The following is a 21953-nucleotide window of genomic DNA, read 5'->3' as shown; positions in this document are numbered from 1 at the left end:
ATACTGTATCAGCTCAGGGTCATTCAATCGATTAACAAAATCACAACTTGCCAATACAGATGCAATTCTGTTTGTAGACGATGCATTTTTACAACTAGGCCTAGAAAAAATGATAATGTCCAAAACTAACCATGATTCATTTCTATGACGGTTACCACTGCAGTGGGGCAAAAGAGCTGCAGGTTGATGACCCCTGTCCTACACTGTAGATCGTTACCAAGGTTTATCATCTCACAATCTGACATTTAAAACATAGACTAGTTTGCAGTTACTGATTGAGCCTCACTATGTAGCTTATAATTGAAAACTACACAACACACCACAAGTAATACCCAAACCCAAAACAGCCTCTGAACCCACAGACTTTACTTCAGTCAATATGAACAGTACATTTTAATGAAGATGATATATTTCAATATCAGGTGCCATCCTCCATGGCAAAGAGTAAACTGCTGTTAAGTATGTGACTTACAGAAGATTGAACAAACACTGGGCTTACCTTTTACTTGATAAATGCATCAGATCTAAATGTAATACAGCTCAGACTCATGAGGTTCATTTTTTAGCAAATGTAAACATGCATCATGTGCCGGAGAAGCCAGACTTATTCTACAATAAAAAGATACATGGAAATGCAATGCAAGACTTTTTAAAAGAGACCATATAAAAGTTTGTGACCATAGCCCTTCTATGTTTGAGACTATTCATTATGTTGTCCACATGTTGCTACAAGAGGGGACTAAATATATGGCTACATGTCTGAGACAGTCACATCCACAGTGTGACTTACAGACAGGCTACTTTAACTCATCTTGCAGCAGTTCATTGTTGAGCTCTCCACTCTGAAACCAGCTGAGTTTCAGCTTCAAAATGTCTAAATACAAAGTTTGGCCCATTAACTTCTAACTGTGAACAAGACCATTGGTCAGAATTGTTGCAGAAAAGACAAAATGGAGGCTCACAACAACTTTTTTTCCAACGGCTTTAACAGGAGACATACCAGGAAGGAGGTGTTTTTAACAAGGAAAAAATAAAAACCTCATCTTCTTATTACAATCTGTAAGAACAAAGTGAAAGAGTTCATTGACCAATTCATAAAACACATCAGGTGCTGATCCACACATCCACAAAAAAATTACAACTTTTCATTCATTCATTTCTATTTGTCCATTAAAAACCAACTGGGTAAAACAAATGAAGATTTATTCTAAGGTTAAAGATGAACCTTTTAACAATCTGTGAGGAAGATCACAATGACAGCAAAAATCCACCAGTTTCAAATCATTTTCAGGAACTGATGAGGGAAAATTAATGAAAACATAACACATATAATGACGGCCCAGATGATGGTATTCAGACATAAAAAAAAAAAAGAAAAAGAAAAACCTGAATGGGATCAACTAAAGAAAACAGATGCATCTCCTTTTTCCCTTAACCACCTACACTTGACATCCTTCTCATTATAAATAATTAAAAACATCCAGAAGATTAAATAAGAGGTTTTCTGAATGATAGTCATCTGAACCAGCCAGACGACATGTGCAAATGAAAACAATAATCATTCTACTATTTGTTACGTCCTGGGAAAACCTCATATCTCAAACAAATGATCAGTTTTTATGAGACACGTCATGAAAAAAAGATAATACAGCCTTTTGTTGCTATAAATGCATAGGTAAGACACAAACATGTCTCCTTTTTTTAATAGATTTGTTCTTTTCTTTACATCCTGACAATTGAGACCTTTGTGAGATATGTGGTTTTTCTAGGTCTTCTTCTATGGCATCCACTACTACAGCAAATAAAAGGAAAAATATTTAACAGGACAACAAACACTGCATTATGTTGAAATGAGAGATAAAATCTATGAAGGCAGTGAGATTAAGCAGTACAATTACCCCAGTAAGACTTAGACCTGCCTTAAAATTATTCAGAAATAAGAGTTAAAGCACTGGTGTGACAATGAAGGCTTGGTTTCAAGTTTAAGCCTTTTACATTAGACAAAATGTTTTACAACAATGGAAAATGTTAAGTAGATTACTCTTTAAGAAGGCAAACATTATTAAGTTGGAAAAAAATTTAAAAGGCAATGGAAACATTAACAACTGCACACTGAGGATGATGGCCAGAATAAGAACAGCAAACCAAAGGCAGGCAGAGCTGGACTGACACAGAGCTTCAAATGATCTCATCGACAGTGAGGCCTGTATTGATAAAGTACACTGAGTAATTATTGTTTCAGCATTAATTGTAAAATTCTCATTTATCAGTTTCTCTGACTGAAATGTTCCAAACCTTGCTGGACCAGCATAAGTGTGGGGTATTCTCTGTTCTCTGAGTTATCTGTACATAAATAATGTTTACTGGCTGTACTGAGCCTCAAACTGTTCCAGATGGCTGTTCCATTGACGTGAGAGTGGTTGTGTGAATGCTGAGCATAGAAATATTGTGGGGCACTTTGGTTAGGAAGCTCTGAAACGCTCCTGATGAGCAGGTAGACACCGTGCATGGCAGCCTCTGCAAGTGTGTGAATGTGTGTGAATGGGTGAATGTGGCAAGAGCTGTAAAGCACTTTAAGCTTTATAAATACATGTCCATTTACCATTTAACTTTAACAGCTTTGTGGTTATAGAAATGTTTTGTTTCTGATCAAATCATGTAAAATCATGTAAAGCCCGTGTTCAGCCTAGAACCAACACAACAATGCCTGTAGAAATATTGCAATATACAAAAAAAAAAAAATCGTACCAGTCATTTGTGCAACATGTTAAACATTCTTTTGACAATATACAGAGGTGCACTGTGTTGCTGTACATGTTGCATATGCTACACAAAGCTAAATCTAGCTCATTGAAACCCATAAACGGATAGTTTGGACTTTTCGTCTCCAGTGGCAGCCATGTCAGCTGACTGCAAATGCATTGTTGGTAGTTAGACAGAAAAGCGCAGCGACAGGACACTCAGTCAAATGTGTACAGGGGGAAAAAAAGAACATATAGAGTACTGTGCAGCTGATTTAGAGGTCTTCATCATCTGCTCATTGCAATAAAATAATGATAACTTCCCCCCATGTGACATATTTGATGTGCCTGTTGTCCATTAGCAGCTCAATGTTGATCATTACCAAAATAACAATTTTTTTTGACAATATATAAATGCCCCACAGATGACTAAAAGCAAACATTAAACTCCAAACATTCATTCAAATGTTGATTAAGACATGATTAAGACATAATGATTTCATTCCAAGTAGTAGACATCAGAACAGTTTGCTAATGTTAAAATTTCATTTGTGATTTAAAAAAGTCAACAATAAAAGCAACACTAGTGGTTGCAGCGGTTTGTAAAATGCCCATTGCGGCACTTCCCATTTGTGCAGTGTGTGTGGAGAGAGCATCTCTGTCCCCCCAGTTAACAAACTATACATTATATATCTTTTTTTTTTTTACTACATCTCAGCGGGTTGTAGCTGTAATTACTTAGTACTTATTCATAACTGCAGTCTTGTAGTCCAGTGTGAGTCAGTGAAAGTTTGTATCCAGCCATGGTTGATTTATTTACCAGTGATTTTTGAAACTTGAGAGTCAGTGGCTGACAGTGAACTTGTGTTCAACAGGACTCTTAAAAAACCTAGCTTGAGAATATCTAACCAATTTAATCTGGACAGGGTTGAGAAAGGTCCATTCTTCCTCTTCTCTTATGCAGTCTCCATTCTCCAGTTATTGTCTTTCCCTCTCTGCTCTGCTTTCCCTTTCAAACTATTGACTCTTAATCTCAGTGAACCCTGCTTTTGTATTCAAAGAGCATTAAAAATGCAGGAGAGCGGGCTGATATAATTGTTTAGCCAATTACACAGCATAATAGCCACTTGCTCCACACAGCCACAGGGACGATAGCAGCCGCCTGGCACAATTACCTCAGAAGACATTGTCTCAGGAAGTAGCAGGAACTGCTGGGCCCTGCAGTGATGAACGGTCGGGCCAGTGGAACCACAATGTTGATTAATTGTTTGCTGCTATGACCCGGGGCCGAACCAATGCTGGATGTGAGATATTCCACGCTGTATCTGGCCAATGTAGAAGTCTGCATTTCTGGAGAAGTCCTGACAGACTGAGGAGTGGGCATCGCCCAGAGCACAGTAAAGGGCGGTGCCACCCACACTGATCACTACAGTAACCAGACATAGCAGGAAGAGAAGAAGGCAGGAGTCCCCACCGCCAACATCTACAGAGGAGGAACAAAGGGAGGGAGGCAGGGCGTCGGAGTTCATCAATTATTTTTAGACATTTTTTTGTCGCAATGGATTTGTAAATTTTGTAAATTTGGTGTAGGTTACCTAGCCTACACCAAATGTCCAGTATGTAGGATTTAGTGGCATCTAGTGGTGAGGTTGCAGATTGAATATAACTGAATACCCCTCTCTTCTCATTTTTTACAGAACGTAATAATGTGTTCTATTTGAATAGTTTGGTTTTTTTACTGATAGTTATTTACCTACTTACTTAGGTTATAGTTCACTGTTTTAGTGCGCTGTCATTTAATTTGGACAATGAAGCTTCAACAAAGGCTAATTCCAGGGTAAACACAACACAAAAAATCTTAGTTTCAGATAATTATTAACTAGTAAAAGCACAATTTGGAATAATATATTCAATTTCTGTTATTCAATCCCCTTAAATCCTACACACTGGACCTTTAACTCATTCAATGTTACAAAACACACACAAACTAACCGTGCTCATAGGCGTCATCAGGGACTCTGAAGCGGACGCGTCTTTTGGCAGGGGTTTTGTCAGGTCGGGGCTCTGGGGGGGCAGACACACTCACTTTGTCCACGCCAACACTCCGCTTCTTCAGTATGGAGACCAGGCCAGAGGCAGGAGACATCTGAGAAGGGAAAAAACATAAACAAAGAGATGTTAGGAGGCATGGACACATATGTTAACAGAAGCATTATTAATATTTACATAAAATACAGTTTGATCTAATTTAATACACTGACAACATTGTCTATGAGAAAGAACTAAGAAAGGGTGTTCCTCATCAGCCATGTCCACCAGGTGTCAGTACATCACACAGTCAGCAGCAACAAACTTTAAACCTCACTAACACTAACAATGCTCCCTGACAGATTTACAGTCGGTCTTACAGCAATAGACACTCCTTTCCTATGAGACAAATTATGCACATTGGACCGAATGATCATCCCAGGCTCAACACAAAGGGTTAAAAACACATAATATGACTACAAATGAACTTTGGAGTACCTGTCGTATTTAGCAATCGCTCTGCTTATCGTTACATCATGTAGTCATAATGTCATCATCCACCTGGTGCTGCCTGACACAACGTGCTATGAGTCTAAATCTTCAAAAATCTGATTGGTAAAATTTTAAAGCACATCTTTTCCCTCTGTAGTCAAATAAACACTACAGACACCATTCTACTGTATGTCTATACCCTATTTAGAGTTTGATTCCTCATAGAAACATTTAACATAGTGTGGGACCAAAAAGACGACACAATTTCTTCCTTATTTGTTGAAAAAAATGAAACTTCCAAAAAGATGCTGTTTAAATTCTGCACCTTAAGTGAACCCATCACAAGGATCGCAAACAGGGAACCAAAATGACCTACTGCTTCCAAGTGCACAACACACTGCATGACATATCCAGTTCTCCTACCTTTCTCTCAGCATACCAGGGTTACATGTTACATTTGCTTCCACATCCACAAAACAAATCCTCTGCCTGGCTGTCAAGGTAATGGATAGGTAATAACATTAGGGCTGAACCAGGCCCTGTGCTGTCGATTACATCTGCATCCTTTATAGTCTATTTCTATAAATAGTCATCAAAACACCAGTTTAAAGCTAAAATGTGTTTTTGGTTCTGCCAGTGTTTTATTGTTGAGACTTTCAGGAAGATAGAATGCAACAAATCACGCTGGGTTATAGGCATACCTGTACAAAATAATCCTAACACTACATACATGCACACCTGCAATCATGCAAAAGTATCAACATATGCCCATAAATAATAAAAAAAAACACTTAAATCTTAAATTAAATTTAATATAAGTTGCACCTAAAACATGTAAAGTCTGATAAGCTTACTCTTCCACTGTGGATGAGTAAGGGAGAGTGTCAGAGAAGCATGATGATGTACACACCTCCTCTACAGTGATGAGCTTAGCCATGTCATCCAGTGAGGCAGCTTCTCTGATGATGTCAGCCTGTTCTACTTCGTACTCGTACTCATCCTCTTCCTCCTCCTCACCCTGCTCCTGCTGCCTCATATGAGCCTCTTGAGAAAGGTGGGCCTCCTGGTGCAGGCAGGTTTCAGTGCTCTCCTGTAGTGATAATGGAATTCAGTTATAACTAAAATACCAAGCTAAAGAACTAGAACACAATTCTGATTGAAGCCATTAAAACTTATGCGAGTTAGGTGAGGTTATCACCAGGAATGATCTGAAATAGAGGAAGTGATCCTTTTCACATTTCCAAGAAAAGCAACAATGGTTTATTAAAAGACAAATAGCGGAAGTGAGTAGTTAGCGTGAGCTGCAATCACCACAATGACTAAGAAGAAATACAACTCAAACCTCATTAACAGAAGTAAACAACTATAATACAGTTCCTGGTGACACAGTTACAGGGAACTACAGTGTAAAATAACTGCCAAAACAAACAACTCACAGATGACACAGATGACAGACTTCACATAACGACTGGATTTCGCTACATTTACAGTACTTTGATTTATTTTTTTAATATTTGGTAAAATATCAGTTATACTGATAAATATACCTTCTCTTCAGCGAGGGCTTCCTGGTGCAGCTGTTGTGCCTCCACCTCTGCCCCACTGACCAGAGTCTCCACAGGGAGAGCTTCCTGACAAAGAGGGGAACCTCTTTCCTTCTGCTTCTCCTCCTCTTCATCCTCTCCCTCCTCTTCCATCTCCAGAGCCTCGGCTGCCTCCTCCACGTCCCCCTCCTCCTCTTCTCTTCTTGCCTCCTTTTCCTGTGCTAGACCTAAATCTCCTCCCTGCTGCTCTGCGGGTTTGGACTGATCCATTTCTCCAGATGACGAGGGGTGCAGTGCATTTCCTATGACTGGAATGGTGTATCCTACCCCTCCTTCCGCCTCTCCTCCCCCTCTGTTGCTGCCCTGTCTGTCAGTCAGCTGAGATCTATGGAAACCGTCCCTTCCCTCTAATTCTCTGTCTGGGTCTTCCCTGTCCTTCTCAGAGATCTCAGGGGATTTGAGCCCATCAGTTAAATTAATGGAGGGTACGACTGGGCGGCTGCTCTGAGAATGGGAGGAGTCTTCAGCTCTCTGCTCCATGCCATCGTCGACCTGACGGGCTGCATGAAGAAAAGAAGGACAGCAGAGCTTTATGTCAGTAGAAACACTGATCTGTTTACCACAGGCAGGGAGATCTGCTCTCAGATATAAACCAGAGCTCCTATACAGAAATAAAACCTCTTAAAATACGTCTTTTCAACATACTACACAATGAAACGGGAGCTGCTTGCATCCTATTTTCCATGTATCCAATTCCTGAAACTTGTGTATGTAACAGTTTTAAGATTTCCTTAAATTATGAACAACCAACTGGAAAAAAATGTCAAGTTCTCCAGTGCATGAAAACCTTTTATCAAGCTCATATAATCAGAGCATTTAGAAGTGTGGGGAAGCAGTTGAGCAATACTGTGTTGAAGAGTAGAACATGTTTATTCTGTCTTTCAGTGAGACTGTTGCGTTGTATGAAATGAAACTACCATGAAACTCAAACATTGCCCTGATGTCTGATCAATAAAACATTTCACTAAGAACATGCAAAATGTCAGAGCAAATGAATATAACAAAACTAGGAACTATTTTCTTTCTACCAAACTACATCTATCAACCATATCAACACGTAGAAGGAAACATGCATCTATTCATGGACGGGAGGCTAGCTAACTAAGTTAGCTAACATTACAGCTCAGCAGAGGAGGACACCATTAACGTTAACACCCAGCGCTGTCACGAGCTGCACGTGCATATGTAGATGCAAGCTTTCTTCTGCGCTGTGATTTAGTGTAGTGCAATAAAAAGAAAATAGTGACTAAATTATACTTTTCACGACTCGTTCCATTATACTCAAGAAAAGGCAGAAAACTCTACAGCCGATATCTCTAAAACTTGCAACTCGCAACTCATTAACAATCTAGATGGATAAATAGCAGTGCAGATAAGATGAAAAATGTGTACTCTTGATTCTGGGGTGAACTGTCCCTTTAAATAAGCTTTCAGCGACTTACCGATCATTTGACTTTCCCTGGCCTAATCACTACAAATTGCATATGAATTACATTACAACCAAGCAGTTTTCAAGGCATTTTGTACCATAATTGTGAAAGTTCATTGTTGACTAAGGGCCACTTACTAGTTTTTTGCCCCCAAACTTTCAACTGCAGCTGAGAATTCATTCTCCTTTAAGTTGAAAGCTCCAGAAAAAGTTAGTAAGTGGACATCGAGGTATGACATTCCTTCTTTTCTTTTCTTCCTTACTTGGCCGTAATATAAAAGTACTCATGGTTTGAAGTTAATTATATAAATTGTGGAAATCCAACCAACAGTACTCACACACACACAGCGACACATGCACCCACTGACTCACCTGTGGTACATGGAAACAGTGCACCGCCTTCTTCTAATGTAGGCCTCAGAACGTCCAGAGATGCAGACTGTGCACACACACAAAGAAATACAGTCAGTACAGAGATACATTATCACATTTACATACACTACACAGATTAATAATGTGCAAGTTACACTTTATTAAAAATCTAAATCATGAATGCATGCACACTCAACACATCAATATTTTACATGTAACATGAATCACTCAAAATGCACAATGCACACTCATTCAGCTTTATATATATATATATGTACATTCTTTCTCAAACACAGACAATAACAAAGATAAAAGTCTTACCACGTCATCTTTAGCTCTCGGTCTACAGAAGAGAGTAAGAGAGACAGAGTGAGATGGTGAGAGTGTTGGTTGTTCTTGGTTTTAGTAAATGAAGACGTGAAAGATGGTTGACCCTTCTCTACTCTCCCCATCTAAAATTAGCCCGAACACATTTCCTTGGCTATAACAACGTGAGTGTGCGTGTGTGTATGAGTGACACTCTGTGTATATGCGTGTGTGTGTGCGCGCGCGCACGTGCGCGCGTGCGTGTGTGTGTGTCTGAGTTAGGCGAATGAAACCCTAGCAGTGTGATGGCTCAAATGTCTGAAAGTGCAGCAGCAGCAAAGACACATATGTTTAAACTATCACTGCAGTACCACACCACACACAGATAAACATACAAACAGACACATAAACACACACACACACACACCTGCCTAGGCACATACATAAAGTGCATGTGTGTATAGTGTGAATGGGTGTGTGTCTGGCAGCTGTATTACACTGAAGACTTCCTATTAAATATTGAAAAACGCCAAGGTGGGCTTCACCTGACTGATTTGTTACACTTGCATGAGGACACACCACAACAGACACACATCACACACTCCTCACCAATCAACACAGCCACACACACACAACACACACTGTATTACAGAGCACAATAGAAGTTAATATGCAAATTTGCAGCCAACTGATTATCAAATATGTCACCACACATAGCGTAGTAAGACATATTGTATCATCAAAGAGTGCGACACTTAGATAAAAATATGCTTGTATACAATCTTTAGGTAAGAAGAAAACATCACTATCAGTTTTTATCTCTGTGCATCTCTTATATAGACCGGTTATGGAAAAGTGTATTAAGACAAAAAATGGCGAAACAACTTTGCTCAGTTTTAAGTAAAAAAATATGTATTCCTATAAATCCATAGCTGTCTTATTTACTCTTATCTCATTTGTTTCAGAAAAAAGAAACAGTTATAAGGATTTCTTGACCACAAGTTGCTACAAGCGGAGTGACTATGTGCAGCATCTCAGAGAGGATTTGTCAAATTTGTACACAATTATAGTTCTGTATAAAAGTCATGCAATCTTGCTTGTACTTGGTGAGTAGTTTGTTAATTAACAAGACACAATGCTGAAATAAAATGTGTATCTTGTTAACCATAGGAAGGTGTATTTTTAAGCTTCTGATGAAGCTAGGCTAACTGATCACCACTGTCCGACTCTAGCTAAAACAGTAAATAACAATATTTCTCAAAATGTTGGAGTGATTTCTGGTTTAAACTATTTTTAAGGTCATCTTGACTTCAGCAGAACAATAAAGCACATTTTCCTCATTCCTGCGGTTCTTAGAGCGTTCTTGAGACTACAAAAAGCAGTACCTTTCAAAAAAATCTAGTGGTTCAGGTCATACAAACAATAAAAGAAAAGAAATGTCAATCTAAAGAGGACATGGACACACACACACACACACAGATGCATGCAGACTGACCGACTGTGCGTCTGGCAGATGTGTTTAAGAGTGTCCAGATGTTGGGTTGCCAGGCCCGGGGAGGTCCTTCTACACTGGCTCTCTATGAGAGACGGAGAGACACAGAGAGATACAGTTAAAAGCATGGTTACAACTATAAGCTGAGATCCCCTGTAAGTAATAAAAATATAAATATTATCTGGGTCCATAATCTTAAATCTTTCCTGATGGAATTTCCATCCTGTGATCACTGAAGCTACATCAAATATCCATTACTGGGAGACACAGAGGCTGCAGTTATACTGTTGAGTAGTCATATGCTTCATACAATGACAAAGATGATATCGACTCATATTTAAAGAAACTTCTAAGGCTCAAGTGTGTGGTCTATATAAAATTATTATATGAACTTCAACTCCTATTTCTGTAGTTTCTATTTTTAGAGACGCCCCAAAACAGATTCAAAGTTTCAACCCTCCTGCTTAAGACAGCATTATTATATTATTATAAGCATTTTGTTACACAGGCAAAAATATTCAATACATTTGTGTATGTGTGCATCGGATGCATGTGTGTGAAAGCATTACCCCACTGTTTCTGTAATGCATTCAGGTTGTCCAATACTCTCTGGTGGTAGAGTCTCTCTAGTTGGATGCACCATAACGCCCGCTGGTCTGAACATCACAGGTTAAGAAACACATATACACACACAATACATAACAGGCCCTGTAGAGCACTACTCTCAACTCTAAAACTCTCACCAACCATTGCAGCGGACAGAGGTAAATGGACAAAAGAAACTGAGAATGACAAAATACGAGGACAAACAGAGACAGAAGGAGGAGGAAGCAGAGTCAGGCCAAAAGAGATAGAAGGAGAAAGCACTCCAGGATGCAGTGTCTCATGTTTATGGATATGAGGAGCCAAAACACAATCCTTCTTTGACATGGCTCAATGCTTTCTCTCTCTCTCTGCCTGTCTAACTAACTCTCTATACATGCCTGACAAAGCTAAGCTAGCTCTCCCTTCTCTCTGACTCTCTCATCTCTTCCCTCTCACTGCATCGCTTTCCTCTGATTAAAAATTGTCAAAATGTCCATATATTTATCAGGCTCACTCTCCTGCCTTTTTTTATTCATTTCCTCCTACTTAGTTTTATACTTTAGTGTCTGTAATTCTTTGAGTGCATTAGTATGAGGGTCTCTCGTTCTTGTATTCAGCTTGTGTGTGTGCACTGTACAGTGACATTCAACATTTTAATTTCAAAACAGAAGGTTCTTTGGTTAAGGATGAGGGTCTACATAATGACCCATAAGTAATCATGATGATAAAAGAACCTTTTGCTTTGTAAACAGCCAAAAAGTTCAACTGGATAATTTGATTTTAATTCACTAAAAGAGATCTTGGGATTATTAAGCACTGATAATCATTATTTTCTCAGAAGTTATCGGTAAATGCAACAATCTTTCCTCATCAAGTGCCTTGTTTTGGCAACAAGCTGTAATAGTTTTTTAAAATCTATTTGATCTTCTGTAATTACCCGTCTTCATGTTGTTCACTTTATCTTGCTTTATTTTGTCTTTATGCTTCAGCATTTTCTCTTATCCCCTTCTCTTCACACTAGTCCCTGTCCACTCGGTCTACTCTTTCTCTTGCTCTCTTTTAAATCTCACTGTCTGTAAAGTAAGTGAGGCCACAAGTAATCCACTGTAAGCTAACTGTCCATCCAAATCCTTAGGATCTTAGTGCAGTGTGTGAAATAATACAGATTAAAATAGAGCAGTAGTTAGCCAGAGGGAGAAAGCATAATAAAAACACATGTATGGACAAGCAGGCAAGCAGCAAGTTAAGTACACAGGAGAAGTTTATGACATGCTTAGCATAAATTAAAATAAAAGCTGCGCCCCACCGCCCAACCCCAACACACAGATATAATGATAAGGATACAGTCTTCATGAAGGACAAAGGCCTCAGCAATCTGCAGAGAGACAGACAAAGAGAGACTTTAAGTTTAAATAAAGTACATACTTTTTTCAAACTTGCTTTCAAACTTATCACTTCAGTTTTGTCATGTAATCTATCAAGGAACTTGGCTCAATAAGGTTTTGAAACCAGACTGAAACTATTCCCCAGGCTTGTTCCTGAACACGACAGAAGACCCCAAAATGTGATCTGGCAAAGTACAAATACAGGTAGGAAACACCATACTATACAGTACTGCGCCTGTTGCAATGACTTCTATAATCATTAACGAGGACAATTAAATACATAATCTGATCTAAGGAACAAAATACATTTGTTAAACAGGTAAGCAAGAGTGAAAATGAGAGTGAGAGTGAAAAGCAAGCCAGAAAAACAAGAGACCACGGAAGACACTCTACCTCTCTTCAGCGAGTGTCGCTTTCATGCTGCTCAGCTGATCACAGAACAAGAGAAGTGTGTGTGTGTATGTGTGTGTTGTGAGTCTGTGGCAGGGAGGCAGAGAGGGAGGGAGAGAGAGAGAGAAAGAGAGGGAGAGAGGGGGGAGGAGGAAAGGAGGGCACAAAAGGCTCTCGCATTTCAGAAGTGAGGGGCGGTGACAACTGAATGACCTCTATAGGTAACTGTACTGGCTCAAATACAAAGCTGCATTAAGTTTAATTTGTGCACCACAGATGAGACAAACATACCCACTAAAACCCCTTACTTTAAGATTCAGGATTTTGCCCCAAAAATATGTCAAAATAAATATACATTCACTGAAAATGTGTTTCTCCAAACTTTGATTAGACTGCTTGTGACTTTGAATCATAGTTGTGACTTAAAACACTGTTAAACCAAACAGAAAGAATTAGCCTGATTAAATTAAATGTAATGCAAATCTATTAGTCATTTTTCTGGACAGTGTCCCGATGAAGTCGGAACAATTTGTCCATTCTTTGGCCCTCCACGCAGGCTTTCTCTGTTGGTTGTCCAACAATTCATATTTATGCTAATGGTGTGGCTTCAATACCTCCAGTCATTTGTGATCCCTGCCCCTCTCTCTCCCCCTCTCTCTCCCCCTCTCTCTGTCCTTATATCAATCTGCAGTTTATTTTTAAAACTTAATTTGCGTATCATATTATAGCTTACTTTGATTTTCGGAAACCACTGACCATGTTAAATTACCGTATGATTTATAAACTCATCCAAGACACATCCAAAATTTTCATGGATGTCTTAATCTAAAAATAGTAACGCACACACTGAATTCCATTTTTTAACCTGGTTGTTAATGTTGCATTGTAACATTTTCCTATAGGTGCACACATAATTTGCCTATCATATCAGGGTTATTGAGGTTTTCTCTTAAACTTCGAATGTTGACTTTTGGACTTTCCAATGTTGGCAGTTGGAAACAATCCAATGAAGTAATAGTGTAGCCTAATCTTGATCTCCAACTGTGCAGAAATACCTGGGTTTAAACAGAAGAAATACACATGCAAAATAAAAAAATATAATATTAAGAAAGCTGTGCAGCATCCAAATGTTGATTTAGAATTCAAATGTCAACGTTATGAATGAATCTTTGAACTATGCAGCCCTATATCAAATTCACCATTATTAATGTAGTGATTGTGGACTTTCCCAAAAGTTTCCTGCAGGAACCTTCACAAATGCAGTCCAAAAAAGTGAGCAAAAAGAGGTTTTGCAACATTTAGTCAGTCAGAATGACCTTCTAATGCTTAATGACTTTTCGGTGAAGTTCGTCAAGCTCCACTGTAAACAACACCCTAAATATTGAACTTTCATCTGACCTGCAAATAACTGCTTTTGATTGATGGGTTGAGATTAGACCTGTTGTAAAGCTCATTTTCTATTATCACGTTTCAAAGGTTATTGACTGAAGACAGTTGACTGACTGAAGTTGGTGGTTCTGCTTTGTTTGTATCTTCCAAACTCACTAATGAACTAATAATTCATTTAGAAGTACTTCTTACACACAAGGAGACTTGTGCCGTGAGGCGTTTTTTTTTTTTTTTTAAATCAAGATGGATGCAAAAGCTTTGGACGAATAACAAAACACTGTGGTTTGCTTCTTGCTTAAAGCTATGTCTACTGTTGTAGTGTCGTTAATTCAAGGTATACCCTTTTTTCCAAACACACTGCCAGAACCATGATTCAACTGTTAAGACCTTATTTTTGACTTGTGAGTTTCCACAACACACTTTTTTGGGAAATCATTAGCATAGGCTCTCACTCTACAGAGGACATGGAGACAGACAGACAGACAGACAGACACACACACACACACACACACACAGAGTTAAAGGTAAAGTAAAGTAAGCATAGCGCAGGTGTGCATAGCGGAGGCACTTGTAAATCAAACTGACAGAAACAATCACACACCCCATGACGTGACATGTCCAGTCATGCAGATCAGTGTGTGAGAGAGAAACCAGCAGAGAAGACTGCTCATGTATGTTTTTTGCGTAGTGTGGCTAATGTGGGTACTACTGTATGAATGTCTGCGTTTGTGTCTGTGTGTATAGATACTGAAGACACCCATGCCTCAGGGTACAAAGTGCCAATGCAATTATGGGGTTGAGTGGATAACAGTGATTTAATGACTAGCGTGAGAGCAGAAGTTTGAAGGGACTAAAATGACAGAAAGACAGCAAAAATAAACTTTAAGCAATCATTAAAGAGAAGAGTGTCTTTTCAAATAAGCGACTGCTGATATACAACTCTCAGTAGTAAGAAGTAAGACAAACAGGTTACCTGGTGAAGGTATTGTGGCAGGTGAGTGTCATCTCCTCTTTGTGCTAACTGCTCAAGAGACTCCTGTAGAGCAGGGCTTGGAATAGGCCCTGTGGCGCAGGTGGAGACTGAGAGACAAGTGGGCACTGGAGTGGAGGTAATTTGTTCCCAATTTGAGGTTACGAGTCCTGTGGTGGAAGTGGAATCTGTACCAGTAGTCGCAGGCCCTGTGGTCAATGTAAGGGGTCCTGTTGTTGCACTCATAGAGGTGGAATCAGTGGAAGTGGTGAGCCTTGTAGTACAAGCAGTTACTGTAAAAGTCTCTGCAGTTGAGGCAACAGGTCCTGCATTTGAAGCGGAAATTCCTCTGGAGACGGGCTCTGTGGATGAGGTAAAATGTTCTGTAATAAAGTTAGTATTTTTTGCTATCCATGTAGGCTCAGGTGGGCTGGTAGGCCTGGTGTCTGAGGTCATAGTTAGTGTAGTAGAATCTATAGGCCCTGTGGTGAAGGTAGGTCCCTGTGAAATGGACCCTGTGTTGGAGGCAACTGATTCAGCGATGGAGGTACGAGACTCCACTTTGACATCACTCTGGCTCAGTGCGCCTTGACTGACAGGATATGCAGTTTCTGGACTGGCCACTGGAATGACAGGGGAAGTCGGCTCTGGACTGGTCCCAGGGCTGAAGGGGTACGGAGTCTCCAACAGACTGCCTACAGGGGGAAAGAAAGAGTGATGAGAGCAAGACAGGGAATAAATAGGGGGAACATGGTGAACATGCTGTAACAAGAGGACTCGCAAAACCTTTATCGAAAACTCCTGAGAAGACAGGTGTATAACGTACTGTTAGAGTAAAGCACAGCTCCTATACAATACTAAAAGTTATCTTTGGGACAAAAGTCAGATGATTTACATAGCTGAAAAGAACCAACCACCTTGGCTTATCATTAGTAATATAGACCTTGTATAAGTAAGGGAATAAGTATTAATTGTCATTTAAATTATTGATAAATCAGCCGATTATTTCCCAGAGACCAAAGTTACGCCTTCAGGTTGTTTCTTTTATTCAACCAACAGTCAAAACTTAAAAACTCTTTATGTACAGTCATAAACGACCAAGAAAAGCAGAAAATGTTTACACTTAAGAGGCTGGTACCAGCGCAGTTTTGCTTGAAAGAAAAATTACTTAAATGATCAATCAATTATCAAAATAGTTGGCAACTAATTTTCCTCTAATCCATTAATTGACTAATCAATGCAGCTCTTATTGTAATCCATAGACAAACATATGGATTGCTTTGGATTTCAGATATAAGCTCAACACTAATACCGGCCTTTTGGGGGAATTAAGCCTGAGAAACCACAGAGAACAACTGAGCACACAGAAGGTTCACACTCTTTCCTAACGAGTCAACTGCTCCTAGTTAAAACACAAATACACAGGTTTACACGTGCATGTGTGTGTTTGTGTGTGTGTGAGTGTGTGTGTTTGCTTGTGTGCAAGAGTAGACAAGTATACATGTGAGCTGTAAACTGGTTCTGTTTGATAAACATAATCAGAGATTACCATGTCTGGCTAGCAAGAAAAACTGTGTGTGTGTGTGTGTGTGTGTGTGTGTGTGTGTGTGTGTGTGTGTGTGTGTGTGTGAGTGAGTGAGTGAGTGAGTGAGTGAGTGAGTGAGTGAGTGAGTGAGTGAGTGAGTGTGTGTGTGTGTGTGTGTGTGTGTGAGTTTACCGATTTACTCTCTACTCCTTTTCGTCTCGTCCTTTTTGACCTGTCAGTCATGTGATCGCAATGACATCATCACCTCCTAACCAGCATTATCAATGACTCATAGCAGCAGTCTATCTGAATGTTGCTTGTGGTTCCTATAATTACAAGATAATCTTGCACTGCCAGGCATAATATTTCTACAATATTTTGTGGGGGGATCTGATTTTTTGGCGTTTAGCAGGCAGACAGCTGAGCAGCAATATATTTTAGAGGAGATGAAAAGACTTTCAAGACATTGATCAAGTGGCCAGATCGCAATTCTTTCCCAACACATCAGCCATAGCAACTCAATAAAGTAATAATATGCTCAGATGTTTTGTTTTACTGCCCCAAAATAGCCCACAAAAGTGTTACTAACATCAAAGACCAACAAGCAACTGTACTGTTGTGTGAAAGTGTGTGTCCATGTGCATGTATATTATGATTTTCTCTTTCACGTGTCTAAGTTCCCTACCTGTTTCAGAATAGGAGGAATCAGTCATGGGAGTGTCTGGAGACCGGCAGCGAATTTGAGAGCTTGATCCCTCTGAAACTTCCTCCTCCTCGTCTTCCTTCATCACCTCATCAATGTCTTCTTCCTCATCCTCCTCTCTGCCCCCTCCCGTGCATCCCTCCTTTTCCTGTTCCTCCTCCTCCCTCGTGTCCTTCCCATTGTTGCTGAGAGAGGCTTTTTGGATAAGCCCACGCCCTCCAGAGAGACTTTGAGTCTGTGTGAATGCGTTTGTCTCGTTGAGGTTTCGAGTTTGGGCAGCGAGAGCCTCAGGGCTCGGTAGGTTATCACAGAGGTCAACCCCGCCCACCTGAACTTGGGACATTACTCTGCCCTCACTCTCAAACTGACCTGGATATAAAACAAAGGATCAGTTAAAATTACATTAATAAAGAAACCCAAAGAAAAAATGTATTCTTTTGGATTTAAACACTCACCACCATGATCCATCTGGCACCCCCCTCACAATGTTTGCCCTTTCAGCCTGAAGGTCTGTGCCACCTGTTAGACAAGCCCTTCTTCAAGCCTGCAGAGATAAAGAGAAAGAGACAAAACACAGGCCGACATATACGTGAGCGAAAGTATGAGAGAAACAGATAGAGTCGGACTTCACTCAGAGACGACAGTAAGAGTGAGAGCAGGAGAGATACGAAACAAGTTTAGCATCATTCCCCAGTTGTCAAACAAAGCCTTGGGCTTAAAGAGATTTGGAAGAAACCTCCAGAGTGCAACGGTCCAACAACACCTCGTACTGCTGCAGTAAAATACTTATTTTACATTATGGGTATTTCAGAAGTTATTCAATAACTCTTAAGATACAAACTAACATTGCATAATATAGAAACGCAACAAATTAAATGAATGAAAATGCGGTACAAGTCCAAACCACTGACCAGCTGAACACCGAGCGTTACGGCTAAAGAGGATTGTCCTGAAACTTTACTGTAAATAACCATATCCAGTCATCATCTATTTACTCACAAGACTCAAGGTCAAATGGTAATTTAAATGTCAAATTTTTAGGATCTAGGTTGTAACATTTCAATAAGAATCGGTTTTGCGAAACCAACAACTGAAAGATAAAACATTACATGCAGAGATCAAGTCTGAGAGATAAATAGGAGAGATGGCAACACTAAATATTTACAAGTCGGCTGTCGTGCTGTTAACTTATTGTGGAAGGATTTAGAAGAGCGGTAACACTGAATGAATTTACAACCCACATTGAAAAATTAAAAATAAAAGAAGGAGACAACTGGCAAAGTGATACATGGCAAAATACTGTCCACCCCTATTGGCATAACTTAGGAAGAAAGAATATTATGAACCACTAAACAGTGTAATCCAAACAACAAAAAATACAGTACAGCCTCCAAACCAAATATAGAGTATAAGCTTGTTAAAAATTAGATTTATTGCAGAGCTGCTGCACTTAACTTTACTGCCTTACTTGTGTTAACAGTTGACTTAGCAACAGTCTGACCACAAACGCACACAGGTACGATAACTGTTAGGTGGGTTTGTCACTGTTGCTCCTTACAACCAATCTCTGGACAACCCAAGGTAAACAGACGCATTCAAGTGTGTGAGACAACAATTACTGAGGGCATCTACTGGTAAACTATTATGGCATAAAATGCATTCTATAAAATGTCAGGAAATGGTGAAAAACGTCAATCAGTGTTTCCCAAAGCCCAAGATGGCGTCTTCAAATGTCCTGTCTTGTCCACAAGCCAAAGATATTCAGTTTACTGTTATAGAGGAGTAGAGAAACCAGAAAATACTCACATTTAAGATGGTTGTGTTACTCAGTTATTTGATTATCAAAATAGTAGCACAATAATCTAATAGTTGACATCTGATCAATTAATCATTGCAGCTCTATATCTTATTGACTTGATGATGTATGTAAATGACAGTTTTTGTAGACCTCAATATTGCCCTTTCTGTTTGCGCACCAACAGTCTAGCTAAAATGACGCCAGCATTAGAAGCTGGGTTTTTTTTTTTTATCCCTAAGCATGTTTTCACATTTAATTTCCTGTTTTGGTCTTGTGGTTTTATTTTCCCACATTCCAATTTCAGTGTCTGAATATTAAGAATTAAACATTTAATTGCTCTTTGAAAGGGTGTTTGTGTTATAAGGCTACGATTACATTATCATTATATCAGTAGCATGAGATGGCATTCAAAGGAAAATAATATTGTTCAGCGCAATAATTCTTGCCAAGTCTGCCAAGTCCTGCCAACTTTCACCAAATACACATGGAGCAGACATTCCAGAGATTGTAATACAAACACGCAAATGACTCACAACTTACAGTGCACTGGCTTTGCCTCCTATGCCTAGCTACAGTATGCATGATCGTATCCTACAGCAACAGCCATATAAATATGCAAAACATTTGTATTAATTTTGGTGATATTTTCACACTAAAACCTCCGCAAACACACACATCCAGGCTAATGAAGGCCTATCTCAGTGGAATAAGGCTGCCCTGGTTTCCTGCAGCACTTAGCTAATTGTTCTTCCAGTAACTCCGTATTATCCTGTGTGGGACTCAGTCCAAACATTTGGGAAGACAAATGAAAGCCGGGGCAAGCTCTCCTAACACAGCTTTAGTTGCATCCATATTCTTATTAAAACTCTCATGACAATTAATCATTCAGTATTGTAACAAATACACACGTGTCAGAGAGGAATCCCTGTAGAGATGAGCCCATGAACGAATCAGCACTGAGGGCTGCTGTCTCCAAAGGGAGGTAAGAACCTATGGGGTGATGTAACTATCTTGCATTTCGGTTGCATAAGCTTTATATATCTTAAGAGACGACACATTCTGGATACATGTTAATTCCCAATGGACAGATATGAACATGGCTTTGAGATTTAAATAGAACCGAGTATAGGATAAGAGAGTCTAATTACTCCAATCTCTAATTGTCCCTCTGGAAAGGTTAAACAGTCCCAGACCATGAAAAACAACTGTGACACGGAGGCTTATGCAACAGCAACCTCTAGATTACAAACATGTATTATTATACATGTCATATATGTTCCTTAAGCTTCGTGGATGTATTTTTTGTGTCCATCAACACTATCCTTTAGTATGCCTCTCCCACAGAGCCATCTGTCCATACAACCATCCATCCACTCCTCTTTTTGTCTGTGACCTACTCCACAGGGGACCATAAATAATGAAAGACAGAAGAAGGGACAAACAGAGAGGGGAATTCAGCCAGAGGGGGGAAAACACAAAGGTAAAAGTTTTTTACACCTCTGTGTTTGAATATGACCTGTGAGAGGCCACTGCAAGGACACAGCAGAGCTACTGTCAGTCAGATAAACTGACAGCGCCACATTGTGTTTACATGTACATTTTAAAGAAATCAGCTAAAATAAAAATGTAGCCAGCTTGCAAATGAATGTTGCAGTAACCTTAACTGCACCCTTGCCATTCAAAGAGGTGGGGCATTGGATTGGATTCAACAAATCAGGCCAGCAAAAATATGTTTTACCTAGCTAGTTGACCTACAAGTTTGACTTGATGTTGTGTCAACTTTAACGTTAGCTAAAACGTGATGACCCCACAGGAAAGTGACAGGCAGTGACAGAAAACACACATGCAGTGGCAGCAGACTGGCTGTCATTTCTCCCACTGATTTCGTGGTCGGTATCTGGCTTTAGAAGCTACTCAGCTAATTAACCTAGCTAGGTTTGATTAAAAAGGCTAGCTAGCATAACGTTATGTTTAACGGTTAAAATACGTAGCTTGGTCGCGGTTGTAACGTCTGTAAGCACTGTGTTGATTTAACGTCACGTTGCTTGACAGGCTTGTACTGTTTCATTAAACTGGTAGAAATCGTCTGAGTAGAGCTGCTGACTTTACTTTAATAAAGCTAGCTAACACAACGCAAAAACGATACAGCGATATTTCAGTTGGCGTTAACGTATGGAACGGCAGTGTAATGTAACGCTATGCTGTTGTTGCTAGCTAACCAAAGCTAGCTGATTACAGTAGACACATCTGGGCTCCTCACCGCAGAGAAACCCTTAAAAAATGTTACCGTTAACATTAATGTCCTAGCTTTCACATGGTTATAGCCTTACAACTTCTGCGACACAATACAGCCAGGTGGTACTTACGGCTGAAAAGGTTGGCTGAATGGTAGAGGCTCGGGCATCAGACACTCTGCTGTAGATGTTGTCGCTGTAATGAGTGTAGGTGTTACCGACAGTCAGGGTCGTTGCTACCGCTGTCATCAGGCCTGTACTGCCTGCTGCTGCTGCTGCTGCTGGTGAACGTACTGGCGCAGAATGCACTGTCGCCATCTTGTGTTTCAATACTGTCAGTGCGTAGGAGTTTTCTTTTTCCTACGGGAGATTTATTAATAGTGCAGACAATTTAATTTAGTGCCTTTGCTCCAAGAGGACCTATTTTCACTTCATGCTGTTAGCACAATCAGCTCTGATATGAGGAGGCTGCATGTAATCTGATAAATTGCCTCCAGTGATGTCACGCAG

The 21953-nt window shown here is 39.7% G+C and overlaps 1 protein-coding gene across 1 annotated transcript; it reads right to left on the bottom strand.

Moving 5' to 3' along the window:
* Positions 1–374: 374 nt before the first annotated feature.
* Positions 375–21894, bottom strand: cnsta (consortin, connexin sorting protein a). The gene is made up of 13 exons (XM_084351809.1): positions 21576–21894; positions 17867–17955; positions 17394–17780; positions 15187–15878; positions 12394–12424; positions 11034–11120; positions 10468–10549; positions 8988–9009; positions 8667–8733; positions 6809–7365; positions 6172–6351; positions 4734–4887; positions 375–4224 (listed from the first exon to the last, which is right to left on the bottom strand). Exons 2-13 carry the CDS (start codon positions 17877–17879, stop codon positions 4016–4018), a joined length of 2481 nt encoding a protein of 826 aa, XP_084207935.1. The 5' UTR covers positions 17880–17955; positions 21576–21894; the 3' UTR covers positions 375–4015.
* Positions 21895–21953: the final 59 nt, after the last annotated feature.

Source organism: Pagrus pagrus, assembly GCF_965226575.1.
Source record: "Pagrus pagrus genome assembly, chromosome: 1".
NCBI classification, from domain to species: Eukaryota; Metazoa; Chordata; class Actinopteri; order Spariformes; family Sparidae; genus Pagrus; species Pagrus pagrus.
Note: the sequence above shows the minus strand (reverse complement) of the source record. Positions and strands in the feature narration are given on the sequence as shown.